General features: G+C 37.5%; 1 protein-coding gene across 2 annotated transcripts in view; it reads left to right on the top strand.

Moving 5' to 3' along the window:
* The window catches only part of LOC131105854 (potassium voltage-gated channel subfamily B member 1-like), a 52981-nt gene extending 47420 nt beyond the window's left edge, over positions 1-5561 (top strand). For both annotated transcript variants that reach the window (XM_078798397.1, XM_058054272.2), the window contains one exon: positions 3517-5561. In XM_078798397.1, the coding sequence (XP_078654523.1) occupies positions 3517-5250 (1734 nt within the window). In that variant the 3' untranslated portion in view covers positions 5251-5561. The remainder of the gene's footprint in view (positions 1-3516) is intronic.
* The last annotated feature ends 9794 nt before the right edge of the window (positions 5562-15355 follow it).

Here is a 15355-nt window from a genome sequence, read left to right on the forward strand (position 1 = left end):
GAATATTTAGAATTAAATGTTATTGTAATTGATAAAAAAAGTAAATATATATATATATATATAATGTATAATAATATATAATATACAAATAAAAAATTTAAATCAACTAGGTGGTTGCCTACATCATTCATTCATAGATGAATTTGTAGACGATGCACCTGGCAACACTCTGTTTGTGGTTGGTTGAACAGCGGTTGGAGTATCATCATTAAATATATTTTGATTATAGTTTTGTCAGTATTTCAATTAAATATAACAATACAATTAAAAAATTATATATATATGTTATATATTTTTAGATATACACTCAAATAATAGGAATATTTAGAATTAAATGTTATTGTAATTGATAACATATATATATATATATATATATATATATAATGAATAATAATATAATAATATATAATATAATAATAAAAAATAAAAAATCAACCAGGTGGTTGCCTACAGCCACAGTTGTTAATTTTAAATTAATTTGTAGACGATGGTTGGTTGAACAGAGGTTGGAGTACCATCATTAAATATGCATTTATTATAGTTTGGCAGTATTTACAATTAAATATAACGATACAATAAAAAAATATATATATATATGTTATATATTTTTAGATATACACTCCAATAATAGGAATATTTAGAATTAAATGTTATTGTAATTGATCAAAAAGTATATATATATCATGTATAATAATATATAATATAATAATAAAAAATTTAAATCAACCAGGTGGTTGCCTACAGCCACAGTTGTTAATTGTAGATGAATTTGTAGACGATGCACCTGGCAACACTCTGTTTGTGGTTGGTTGAACAGAGGTTGGAGTATCATCATTAAATATACTTTCATTATAGTTTATATAATCAGTATTTACAATTAAATATAATGATACAATAATAAATATATATATATATATATTTTTTTTTTTTTAGGCATACACTCTCAATAATAGGAATATTTAAAATTAAACGTTATTGTAATTGATAAGACAATATTTTATAAGACATTAAAGCAAAGAGGGCTCATTATTTGGTGAACGCCGTATCTAATAGCTTTCAAAGGCTTGAGAAAAATAAAGAAAAACCAGCCAAGTTAACTATGTAAAGGGAAAAATGTTTGGATTTTGAGTTCCAGACACGACTTAACCCAACTAGTCACGGAAATAAACCCTCTATGATTTCATGTGTCTGCTCCAATTGCGAATATGAATATGAAAATCCCGTCTGCTCACCTCTGTCCTTGAGTGTGCAGCAAAAATAAATATAAATGCGCCCAAGAGAGCACATTAGTTTTGACCTTATTTCTGGTGAAATACAGTAGCTTTAATCAACGCTTTGGAAAGAAACCTTAAATAGAACAAAAATTATTCAGCTTTTTTTTTTTAGACACCGTCACAACTTTGATGGATGCTGCATTTGAACAAACACGTCCCCCTGTGTCGGGACGTAGTTGAGGGGCACAACGTAGGTTGGATGAATTTGGCTTTCACTATGGAGACTCGTGCTGCCAAGCGCTGGTTCAAGGTTTTGACAAGGACAAGCGCTACACAACACAGATGGCAGATATCGGCGGAAATGCTGCATTTTTAACCCGCCAAACTTGATGGAATATGATTTTTTTACGTTGACGCAAAAACACTTCCTGTCATCACATTATAATTAGGAATGCACGATATTGGCTTTTTTGCATATGAGCCGATATCAATATCTGTAACATGACATATCTCCTGAGGTGGAATGAACATATACAGCATTTCTTAAATATCGCTTTTCATGATCGGGAAACAATCCGATACCGATATCAACTGATATTGCATTATAATGTAGATAATTATCGGTACCAATAATTATCAGACATCCATAGTTATAATAATAAAGTCTAAATATTCTGAGCAAAATGTCATCAAAAAAGGAGAATTTTCAAAAGAAAAAAGTAATATTATGATGAAAAATAATCTAATTTTAGTAACATAAAGTGGAAATATTAAATGGTATTTTTTTTAAGTTAGGTCTAGGAAAACATTATATTATTATGGGAATAAAGTCATAATATAACAAGAAAATTTTTTACAAAAAATATAAATTTGCAGAGTTATTTTAAAAAAGCAACTGCAAACATGGAAAAATAATGTATTTTTTTAAAATTATGAGAATAAAGTCTAAATGTTATGTTGAATAAAGTCATAATTACAAAAAGAACATTTCCAGGAAGGAAGTTGAATTCCTCAAACTCAAACTCCAACCAATCACAACAGAGTAGGAGAAGAATGCCAATTTATTTATTTATACATTTTTCAACAGTGAAAAAAATTCTGAAAATTTTCCAATTGGAAAAGTGTTGTGTCTGCCATTATTGGGTCCTGCTGGGACTACCGATGAAGCCGTGGGAGCATGGGAGGTCCAGTAAAAGTCAGTAAAAACAACTTGAAAAAAAATTTTTCAACAGTGAAAAAAATTATGAAAATTTTCCACTTGGAAAAGTGTTGGGTCTGCCATTTTTGGGTCCTGCTGGGACTACCGATGAAGCTGTGGGAGCATGGGAGGTCCAGGAAAAGCCAATAAAAACAACTTGAAAAATTTTTTTTCAACAGTGAAAAAAATTCTGAAAATTTTCCACTTGGAAAAGTGTTGTGTTTGCCATTATTGGGTCCTGCTGGGACTACCAATGAAGCCGTGGGAGCATGGGAGGTCCAGAAAAAAAGCCAGTAAAAACAACTTGAAAAAATGAAATTTTTCAACAGTGAAAAAAATTATGAAAATTTTCCACTTGGAAAAGTGTTGTGTCTGCCATTTTTGGGTCCTGCTGGGACTACTGATTAAGCCGTGGGAGCATGGGAGGTCCAGGAAAAGCCAGTAAAAACAACCTGAAAAAAATTTTTTCAACAGTGAAAAAAATTATGAAAATTTTCCACTTGGAAAAGTGTTGGGTCTGCCATTTTTGGGTCCTGCTGGGACTACTGATTAAGCCGTGGGAGCATGGGAGGTCCAGGAAAAGCCAGTAAAAACAACCTGAAAAAAAATTTTTCAACAGTGAAAAAAATTATGAAAATTTTCCACTTGGAAAAGTGTTGGGTCTGCCATTTTTGGGTCCTGCTGGGACTACCAATGAAGCCGTGGGAGCATGGGAGATCTAGAAAAAAGCCAGTAAAAACAACTTGAAAATTTTTTTTTCAACAGTGAAAAAAAATTTTTCAACAGTGAAAAAAATTATGAAAATTTTCCACTTGGAAAAGTGTTGTGTTTGCCATTATTGGGTCCTGCTGGGACTACCGATGAAGCTGTGGGAGCATGGGAGGTCCAGGAAAAGCCAATAAAAACAACTTGAAAATTTTTTTTTCAACAGTGAAAAAAATTCTGAAAATTTTCCACTTGGAAAAGTGTTGTGTCTGCCATTTTTGGGTCTGTGGTATTTTCATAAAAGTGGTCTTTTTGCCAGTTTTGGGTCCTTAGAACGTGATGAAAAAGTTTGGGTGCTAATGAAGATATCTGACATGATCGTTTCCTGTTTACTTTCAGATCCTGGCCATCATCTCCATTCTCTTCATCGTGTTGTCCACCATCGCCTTGTCCCTCAACACGCTTCCAGAGCTGCAAGACACAGACGAGTTTGGTCATCCCACAGATAACCCCCAGCTGGCCCACGTGGAGGCCATTTGCATCGCCTGGTTCACCATGGAGTACCTTCTCCGCTTCCTCTCCTCACCCAACAAGTGGAAGTTCTTCAAGGGTCCGCTGAACATCATCGACCTGTTGGCCATCCTGCCATATTACGTCACCATCTTCCTGACGGAATCCAACAAGAGCGTGCTGCAGTTCCAGAATGTTCGACGTGTGGTTCAGATTTTCCGGATCATGCGGATCCTGCGTATTTTGAAGCTAGCTCGTCACTCCACGGGTCTTCAGTCTCTGGGCTTCACGCTCCGCAGGAGCTACAACGAGTTGGGACTGCTTATTCTCTTCCTGGCTATGGGTATCATGATCTTCTCCAGTCTTGTGTTCTTCGCCGAAAAGGATGAAGAGGACACTAAGTTTAAAAGCATCCCAGCGTCCTTCTGGTGGGCGACCATAACCATGACCACGGTAGGCTATGGAGATATTTATCCCAAAACCCTTTTGGGAAAGATTGTCGGCGGGTTGTGCTGCATTGCTGGGGTCCTGGTGATCGCCCTTCCCATTCCCATCATCGTCAATAACTTCTCGGAGTTCTACAAAGAACAAAAAAGGCAGGAGAAAGCCATCAAAAGGCGGGAAGCGCTTGAAAGGGCAAAGAGAAATGGCAGCATCATCTCCATGAACATGAAGGACACCTTTGGACGCAGTGTGGATCTGATGGACATCATGGTGGAGAAGACGGAACCCGGGAAGAAGATACAAGTCAACCATGTGACTCATACGCCGCAGAAAGGGAAGCCTCAACTCGACTCTGAAGCCAGCCCCGGGAAGCAGAACCCGGAATCAAGCCACCAGGAGCAAGCCAAGCCTGCGGGAAACCCTCAGCACCTCAGCGCTCAGACACTGGAGGAGATGTACGACAAGATGGCCAAGACCCAGTCCCAGCCGGACCTCAACAGCAAGGACAAGTCTAAAACTTCGAGGCAGAGACCGGAATTTGAGATGGGAGCCGTAACGGACGTGAGGAGCATGTCCAGCATCGATAGCTTCATCAGCTGCGCCACCGAATTCCCTGACAGTTCTCGCTTCTCCCATTGCAATAACCCCGCCAGGGTCAGCACCAATCCAAGTCTGGAGCCCACCTTGGAGAACGACGAGGACAACGCAACACCCTTGACGGGACAGAGCCCCGCGGGTCTGCGTTGTAGCAATCCACTCAAGGTCCACTCCGGGAGGGCTAGTCGCTATTCCGGGACGGGGGTCCCTTCAGATGGGTCGTCTCTGCAGAGTCCAGAGGTCTCGGTCTACACGACTGCAAGCAGCAGAACGCCCAGCAAGAGCCCGGAGAATTTACCACCAAACATCTTCACATTCCACGACGCTTCCATTAACAAGTTCATCGACGCCGACACGGATGAAGAGGAGCATCTTCACGACGCATCGGCAATCAGTCCGGCTCAGAGACTCCTGGGACGAATCAGTCCCAGATTCGGGCACCAGAGAGCCAAGCACATGGATGGTCTCCAGAGGAAGCTTGGGAATAGCACAATGCCGATGGACGGGCAGGAGAACCACGTGACTCAGGAAGTACGGTTGCTTCAGGGAGATTTGAGTCATTCCAAAACTTTACACAAGTGAGGACACATGTCAGTCATGGAGACCTGCGAGGAACTTTTGAAGGAACTTTTGAAGGAACATTTGAAGGATGAACACGCCATTGTACGATAGCAAAGCTATTTATGTTTGACAGAAATTCAGCTAGCCGACACCAGAACTTCTAAAGATTTCACGAGGATTTGGTAGGATTTTGTACAAAAAGTAGTGTAAATAGTAGAAGACTCACAATTTAGATCTTACTTTAGAATGAAGAAAGCCATCAACCATAATCCCATACCACATCATCCTGAATCAGAGGTGTCCAAAGTGCGCCACGGGGGAGCCATTTGTAGCATAGGCATATTCTGAAAATATAATTGAACAAGAAAAAAAAAAAATTACAGCAAAAATTGAAAAATCTGCAGTAATTTTGCAAGAATAAAGTCAAAATATTAAAAAAAAATTTTTTTTATTGTCATATTATGAGGAAAAATAACATAATTTTACTAGCATAGAGCCGAATGATACACGGAAAATATGTTAATTTTGGAAAATTACCTTGTGGAAAAAAAAATTTAATGTTCCAAAAAATATTACAGGAATAAAGTCATAATTATGAGATGAAAATTCTCAGGAAAAAAGTTTAAAATGTAATAAAAAATTACAAAAGCTGCAATCTGATGAGAATAAAGTCCCAACATTACGAGGAAAAAAAGTTGCAATTTTCCGAGAATAAATTCCTAATATTATGAAGGAAATTCATGTCATTTTAGTAGCATAAGAATTCCATTTATTTTCTATGCAGCTTATCCTCACTGGGGTTGTGGGTATGCTGGAGCCTATCCCACCCTGGATTGGTCGGTAGCATATCAAACAGAAAAAAAGTGCATTCTTGAGTTGAATATTATAATAAACAAACATAAAAATGTATTTTTTGGGAAATTAATAAGGATACTCCGATCAGGGTTTTATGCTGCTGATTCCGATCATCCATAAGTGGCATCGGCTGATTCCGACAATAAGGATGAAGTCTACATTTTCAGTGTATTTATGATGAGTGGTATCGGTCAGGGGGGCAGTTACACAATTCCGAGTACCCCTGGCAAATGGGTCATGTTTACAAAATAATTTTTTATTATTTTGCCTTTATTATGGTGAAACAATTTTCATACTATTTTTTAATACTGTCAACTATATTTGTTTTATGACTGGCAACATATGTCATTTACCAATCACATCTCCGGTGTAGCTATCATCTTTATGCTAATTTTGTGCTTATTTGTTATTATATAAAAGGCATAAAGTCTGAATTCAACACGTAGAATAAAAAAAATTTTTTTTGGAGGACAAAACATTATTCGTATCATGGGGGCGTAAACATATCGGTGATTGGCTTTGAAATCGATACACCAATCACAAGTTCGATATCCGCCGATATTGATTGGTGGCCGATCGATCAAAGCATTCCTACAAAACAGTTAAGATACAACAGCCCACCTATTGTGCTCATTTTTCAAGTCCTGTAGAGCAGCTACACACAATAACCCGCACATAAAACTTTCTAGATCTTCCAGAATCTGCACCTATTTCTTCGGAATTTGTGCTTACCGTCAAAACGGTCTGTTTAAATTTATTCCACGTACAATCCACTTGCGGGTATGCTTGATGCGCTGTGATTGGTCCTACTCCTAAACTACTTCCTGACTACTACGAACAATTTAAACAATATAGTGGGTTATAGGAGTTATTAATAACGACTAATAATAATAATGACTTACCGTGTAGGAACTCAAAGACTGGTGCTTTCCAACCTCGCCTGCCTGAGAGGAGCACTCATTGTCGCACACACTTTGTCCGAGGCAGCGCTGGTGGCGTGGAGCTCAGGAGAACAGGGATGCGAAGGCGCCGCGTCTATCTCGCCTGCCTGAGGAGGAGAACTCATTGTCAGACACACTTTGTCAGAGGCACTACTTGTACCGTGGAGATCAGCACCGCATTTAGTAATTAGTAATTTAGTACTGTGTTCCAGACAGTGAGTACTGTGATTCTGGTTCTGTGAGAGCTTCTGTGAGGTGTATGGCACCTACAGCCACGCCCATAAGGAACCCCGCTGGTCTGTGACGTCAAAAGAACAGTTTTGCAACGCCCTCTTTCAGGGCTCACTTCCAAAACTTTGACATGGTTTAACACCAATACAACATTCTAACTACATTTATAGGTCAGAAAAGTGGAAAAGCATAATAGGTCTAAATGTTTAAAGGAATAACATCAAAATATTATGGAAATATAGAAAATCTTACAAAGATTATTTAAAGAAGAAAGTTGAAATAATTGGGGAATACTGTGAATATAGCTGATAGTTTTTACTTAAACATATATAACTTTTTAGCATATCTACATGTGTTGCTTGACAAAGTATCAAAGTGGCAAAGTTACATCCAAACGTGGCCCACGTTTTGGACACCCCCGTCCTAAGTTCTTTGTTGACCCAAAAGAAACCACTTTAAACACATACACTAACATGTCCTAAAATGGACCCCATACAGGGAGGTATAAAAAAACAGGATACGGTTTCCACAAAATGACAACGTTGCAAAATAGTTGTATTGGTAAATTAAGACAATTTTATTTTACTATTTTTTTTTCCGTTTTAATGGTAATGGTAATGGTTTTATTAGATTTGAACATGCATCAGATTACAATTGAATGCATCCCATAATCAGTTCACAGTTCCACATGTCCAAAAGGAGTAGGAAGAATCAGTAACTGTTACATTTGTTCACTTCCTGATTTCTTAATATAGAACATTTTTTTTGTTTTTTTAATTACATTTTTTTAATAAAAAAAATTTGTAATTTTTTTTTTTTTTTACATTTTTTTTTTACATTTTTTTTAGGTGATATGACCATACAATGCCATAATGGGTACCATTTCCTAATATAGTAAATTTTTTTTTGTTTTTTTTATTACATTTTTTTTAATAAAAATTTTTTTTATTTAAATTTTTTTTTTTTTTTTTTTACATTTTTTTTAGGTGATATGACCATACAATGCCATAATGGGTACCATTTCCTAATATAGTCAATTAAAAAAAAATTTATTTAATTTTTTTTTCAATTTAAATTATTATTTTTTTTTACATTTTTTTTTTAGGTGATATGACCATACAATGCCATAATGGGTACCATTTCCTAATATAGTCAATTTTTTTTGTTTTTTTAATAAAAAAATTTTTTTATAAAATTTTTTTTTAGTTTATTTTTTTTATTTAAATTTTTTTTTTTTTTACATTTTTTTTTCAGGTGATATGAGCATCCAATGCCATAATGGGTACCATAGTAAGTGTCAATATAGTGATATATATAGCACATCATGGCTGGTTCAAGACTCTTCATTGTTATTACTAATCCTGTTTTTTTTTTTAATGTAGAGTCCAAATATCAAAAAAAAAGTTGAATTAAGGGTTCAAATTGAGAATTAATCAAAATCCAACGGTCAACTCAACGTCAGCAAACGTATATTGTTTCGGCATTACTTAACGTCATGAACTAATTCAACAATTTATCATCGTTATCATCGTTATTTCAATAAGTGGATTTTCTGCCATTTGAGGCCATTTTAAACCCAGTTAACAATTTTAAAAATTTGTACTTCAACTCTTCTTATTGTACTTCTTCAATGAAGTAATATAAAACAAGATAGGAAATATGGCTGGCAGGGTTTTAGCATTAAGATTGCAATAATGTGATGGATTTGTCACAATAGCAAAATGCTAATAAGACTCAAAAAAGTGTTTGTTATTTTGGATTCATATATGTCATTTTGTTCTATTCGCAGTATATTTGTGGTAGAAAAAAGTTACATTTCCGATGAGCAATGTAACATCAGCCATCTTTGACAGGAATTAGTAGTACGTGAGAAAGTGGCAGGACCCAAAATTTGGGCATTTTTTAAAAAATTCCAAGCTGTTGTAAAACTAATTTTAAAACGGCAGTTTTCTTGTCTAGGTGGGAGGAAACCTCTCACGACGTCATTGAGGTGGGGTGGGGGGACCCCAAAAATGACAGAAAACGTCACTTTGGGTGGATTTTCACATTTTCTAATTTGCAGCATTAAGTTTTATTGTGTTTCTGTGTTTTTGGTTTTGGGTCATTTCTGTGTTTGCCCCTGTCGGCTCCCGTATTGTTGTCCCAAATGTAGCCACAAAAGGTATAAAGGCATCCCTTTTTAGCTTGTGTACTCAGTAGGATACTACACAAAAAGAGCAGTTTATTGAACAAGGAAAAGAAAATCATTTATATTTTTAAGATATTTTATTAAAAAAGAACGGACTTGAGTCTTAGTTGTCCATTTCGGTGTGTGAAATGCATTTATTTGAGCATCAGTAGATAGAAGGTAGATGCATTTTTAATGTACTGGTGTGAACGTCTCTCCCTTTATCCTTTGTGCAATATGAAGAACCAAAGAAACCAAAGTTCTCTCCGATAGTCCATGAAGGTGATACATGTGTTGAATAAATGTCTGACATGCAGTATTTCAGGGAGCTCATTTATTTGCGGGTGTTTTTTCAGAAATATATTAAATTATATATATATAAAAAATTATATAAATTATTATATAAATATTAATTAAATTATATATATAATTATTATTTATTTATAAATTATTATTATTATTATTATCATACATTAAATGAAGCATTTTCAAGCATAAAAATGGCTAAAGGAAGTAAATATACATATAAGGCATTCAGAAAACAGTTCACTAGGTGTCACTTGGTATGTCGGCGGAGACACACAAGCACCAGACTTGTTTGCCCTAACAACATGCACAATGATCCCTAACCAAAACTCAACTCTGAACCCCTGAAAATACTAGTATAAGCCATCAAGACCACCATTCGATTCTACATCGGTCTACAGGTGTCCGTAACTGGTCGGTGATTTGATTATCTTGCTTGTGTTAGACCAGGGGTCTCAAACTCAATTTACCTGGGGGCCACTGGAGCTCAGGTCTGGGTGACACTGGGCCGCATCAGGTTCCCCCCCCCCAAAAAAATGCATTTATTAAAAAAAAAATTTTAAACTTCACTTTGGTTCCAATTTTCTACAAGAAAAGCTCTGATGAAACATTCCACTGTTCTCAAATATCTTACTTTTTTTCTACACAAAATAAGATGAAAAATAAATAAACAAATCAAGAATAAAGAAAATCAATCAATCAGTAATAAATAAATAAATATAATAATAATAATAATAAAAACTAAACGGTAGCCTTCAAGTTATTTCCTTTCAACTTAAATAGCCAAAAACTTACCACTTCCGCACGGATAGGGAGGATAACTATTAACAGTTATTTAACCTTTAACATGAACATGAATCAAACGTAATAATTTTTTCTGGGTACATGATACCATACAGCATCCATATCAAACTTGCGCGGGCCGCACTGACATTAAACTTTCATATCAAGGCGGGGGGCCTCAAACTAGTGTCTGGCGGGCCACATTTGGCTTGTGGACCGCGTGTTTGAGACCCCTGGTCTTGAGACACATGCTAACTCGCAAACTAGAGAGCTAGCGACCTAAACGGTAGCCTTCAAGTTATTTTCTTTCAACTTAAATAGCCAAAAACTTACCACTTCCACACGGATAGGGAGGATAACTATTAACAGTTATTTAACCTTTAACATGAACATGAATCAAACGTAATAATTTTTTCTGGGTACATGATACCATACAGCATCCATATCAAACTTGCGCGGGCCGCACTGACATTAAACTTTCATGTCAAGGCGGGGGCCTCAAACTAGTGTCTGGCGGGCCACATTTGGCTTGTGGACCGCGTGTTTGAGACCCCTGGTCTTGAGACACATGCTAACTCGCAAACTAGAGAGCTAGCGACCTAAACGGTAGCCTTCAAGTTATTTTCTTTCAACTTAAATAGCCAAAAACTTACCACTTCCACACGGATAGGGAGGATAACTATTAACAGTTATTTAACCTTTAACATGAACATGAATCAAACGTAATAATTTTTTCTGGGTACATGATACCATACAGCATCCATATCAAACTTGCGCGGGCCGCACTGACATTAAACTTTCATATCAAGGCGGGGGCCTCAAACTAGTGTCTGGCGGGCCACATTTGGCTTGTGGACCGCGTGTTTGAGACCCCTGGTCTTGAGACACATGCTAACTCGCAAACTAGAGAGCTAGCCACCTAAACGGTAGCCTTCAAGTTATTTCCTTTCAACTTAAATAGCCAAAAACTTACCACTTCCACACGGATAGGGAGGATAACTATTAACAGTTATTTAACCTTTAACATGAACATGAATCAAACGTAATAATTTTTTCTGGGTACATGATACCATACAGCATCCATATCAAACTAACATTAAACTTTCATATCAAGGCGGGGGCCTCAAACTAGTGTCCTGCGGGCCACATTTGGCCCGCGGGCCGCGTGTTTGAGACCCCTGGTCTTGAGACACATGCTAACTCGCAAACTAGAGAGCTAGCGACCTAAACGGTAGCCTTCAAGTTATTTCCTTTCAACTTAAATAGCCAAAAACCTACCACTTCCGCACGGATAGGGAGGATAACTATTAACAGTTATTTAACCTTTAACATGAACATGAATCAAACGTAATATTTTTTTCTGGGTACATGATACCATACAGCATCCATATCAAACTTGCGCGGGCCGCACTGACATTAAACTTTCATATCAAGGCGGGGGCCTCAAACTAGTGTCCGGCGGGCCACATTTGGCTTGTGGACCGCGTGTTTGAGACCCCTGGTCTTGAGACACATGCTAACTCGCAAACTAGAGAGCTAGCCACCTAAACGGTAGCCTTCAAGTTATTTCCTTTCAACTTAAATAGCCAAAAACTTACCACTTCCACACGGATAGGGAGGATAACTATTAACAGTTATTTAACCTTTAACATGAACATGAATCAAACGTAATAATTTTTTCTGGGTACATGATACCATACAGCATCCATATCAAACTTGCGTGGGCCGCACTAACATTAAACTTTCATATCAAGGCGGGGGCCGTGTGTTTGAGACCCCTGGTCTTGAGACACATGCTAACTCGCAAACTAGAGAGCTAGCGACCTAAACGGTAGCCTTCAAGTTATTTCCTTTCAACTTAAATAGCCAAAAACTTACCACTTCCACACGGATAGGGAGGATAACTATTAACAGTTATTTAACCTTTAACATGAACATGAATCAAACGTAATCATTTTTTCTGGGTACATGATACCATACAGCATCCATATCAAACTTTACATTAAACTTTCATATCAAGGCGGGGGCCTCAAACTAGTGTCCTGCGGGCCACATTTGGCTATGGATATCATGATGTTGAAAACATATTTAGAAAATGTGTTATGGTTTACTATGCCAAAGCTATGCAAACATTACTTTCACACAGAAGGAATCCTATTTCATTTATCAGGTTGGGTCTGGAACCAAATGACCGCCATAAACGAGGGACTATAGTCGTGCAAAAAATGTCATATATGTCATCTATTATGCGATGAATGAATTGTCAGGAGTTATTAAATAAGCACCGCTTATGCCTACTTTTTTCCCCGACATGTTGAAACATGTATGAAAGAAATAAAAGCGCTAGAAAGAGAACGAGGCGACCGGAGGTGGAGATGTCATCCTGATTACCACTGACATCCACGATGACTGCAGCAGTGCACGGACACTAGCTTCAATCAAGAGGCCATTTTTTTTTTGAAGAAAAGATGACGCCCTGTCAGTGTGACGTATAGCTCAATAACGCACTGCGCTCAGTGTTCTTCCATTATAAGGACGGCTAGTCCACTTAGGTCTTTTGTGTGCAATGACAACACAAAAATTGCCTCTGGCTTGAGGCATCCTTGCGAGGATGTGGGAGTCTATAAATACCACGGCAGCCACGCGAGTACGAAGTACGTGGGACAGGGCCTGGTTTGCACCTAGACTTGGTCGTGGGGATGTGGCATTTTCTGGTTAAATCACTTCCTGCTGACTCCAAATCTGGCCTCTGTTCCTTGCCTTGTATGATCTTTGTGCATTAGCTATTTTTCAAGCAGGCAAAAATATATAATATACATAATATATAATATTATGCAAAAACACAAAGAAGAAAAATCCAATATAGAGTTGTTACTATATTGCGGTTTGAATATTGCGCCACTATTATATCATTTTTTCAAAAAATAAATAATGCCATGGCTGACACTGAGTGAAAAAGAAAGGTTCTCCTCTCATGCCGTGTGGAAGTGGTAAGTTTTTGGCTTCTTTGTCCTTCTTCCTCACTCTGTTTGAAACAATGTATCTTTGAAATAATGAATTAGAGACGCTAATTCAGGGGTCTCAAACTCAATTTACTTGGGGGCCACTGGAGTTCGGGTCTGGGTGAGACTGGGCCGCATCAGGTTTTCAAAAAATAAAAATAAAAAAATTTAAAAACTTCGCTTTGCTAACTCGCAAACTAGACAGCGAGCGACCTAAACGGTAGCCTCCAAGTTATTTCCTTTCAACTTAAATAGCCAAAAACTTACCACTTCCACACGGATAGGGAGGATAACTATTAACAGTTATTTAACCTTTAACATGAACATGAATCAAACGTAATAATTTTTTCTGGGTACATGATACCATACAGCATCCGTATCAAACATTAAACTTTCATATCAAGGCGGGGGCCTCAAACTAGTGTCCTGCGGGCCCCGTTTGGCCCGCGGGCTGCGTGTTTGAGACCCCTGGTCTTGAGACACATGCTAACTCGCAAACTAGAGAGCTAGCGACCTAAACGGTAGCCTTCAAGTTATTTCCTTTCAACTTAAATAGCCAAAAACTTACCACTTCCACACGGATAGGGAGGATAACTATTAACAGTTATTTAACCTTTAACATGAACATGAATCAAACGTAATAATTTTTTCTGGGTACATGATACCATACAGCATCCATATCAAACATTAAACTTTCATATCAAGGCGGGGGCCTCAAACTAGTGTCCTGCGGGCCCCGTTTGGCCCGCGGGCTGCGAGTTTGAGACCCCTGCGCTAACTAGTTAACTCACTAGCTAGTACCAGTGGTTGTCTCTTATATACCTATACAACATGACGTAAACAAAGAATAAAAGGAGTGTAAAAGTGACGGTAAGCTTTGGATTGTCGTCAGAGGGATCAAATTGTAAGCCGTACAATAGCTTTAAACCACGGGTGTCCAAAGTGAGGCCCTGGGGCCATTTGTGACCTCCGGTATGTTTTTAATGGCCCCTTGGCACAGCTAAAATCCACAATGCAAAGACAAAAATTTGAAATCCATCCTTCCTTTTCCAATGCCACTTATGGGGCCATGGGGGTTACTTGGGTGATGAGGGTATGCTGGAGCCTATCCCAGCTAACTTTGGGTGAAAAGCAAATGAAATGATGATACTAATTCATAATAACCATAGAACTTTGTCTTAAAATATATAGTTTACATAGCGTTTTTACAAAATAAAAACATATTATCTCTACTTTTGGCCTCTATATGCTCATTCTTGTTGACTTTGGTTACTGACTAATGCTTTATAATATATTTTAAAATAACATAATAGTAATCTAGATTGGGTCGCATGCGCCTCACGTAGTCTAATATTTATAAATTTATGAATAAGATAGAGGGAAATGAGTGTAAAGACACGTGATGCTAGTAATACTAGTACATGTATATGTCATACAACAGCACCCCCTAGCGGTCAACATTAGTATGCACTCTTTAACAATGCAACATAGGGCTGTCCTCAAGCAGTGGTCCTCAATCTTTTTGGACCTCCCACGGGTATTATAGCGATCTTATCGCTAAATATTTGTTATATTTATCGTGTATTGTGTAAAACTACGACAGGAACAACATCAAATTGGAAGCAGAACAATACACAGACAGTTTTGCCAGATCTTTCAAAAGTACCTGAAGCTACAGGACAACAATTTCAGTCATGCCTCACCCGAAAATCGGGTGGAAATGTACATTTAAGTTCCATCTTAATTCCATCTTTTACCGCACAAATGTAGCGGTACTCCTATAGTACCAAGTTTTCAATTCCGTGATTGTTATTGGGCGTGTATTTTCAAAATAAAATGCT

Source organism: Doryrhamphus excisus, linkage group LG18 (assembly GCF_037039965.1).
Source record: "Doryrhamphus excisus strain RoL-2023G ecotype Guam linkage group LG18, RoL_Dexc_Guam_v1.1, whole genome shotgun sequence".
NCBI lineage: Eukaryota > Metazoa > Chordata > Actinopteri > Syngnathiformes > Syngnathidae > Doryrhamphus > Doryrhamphus excisus.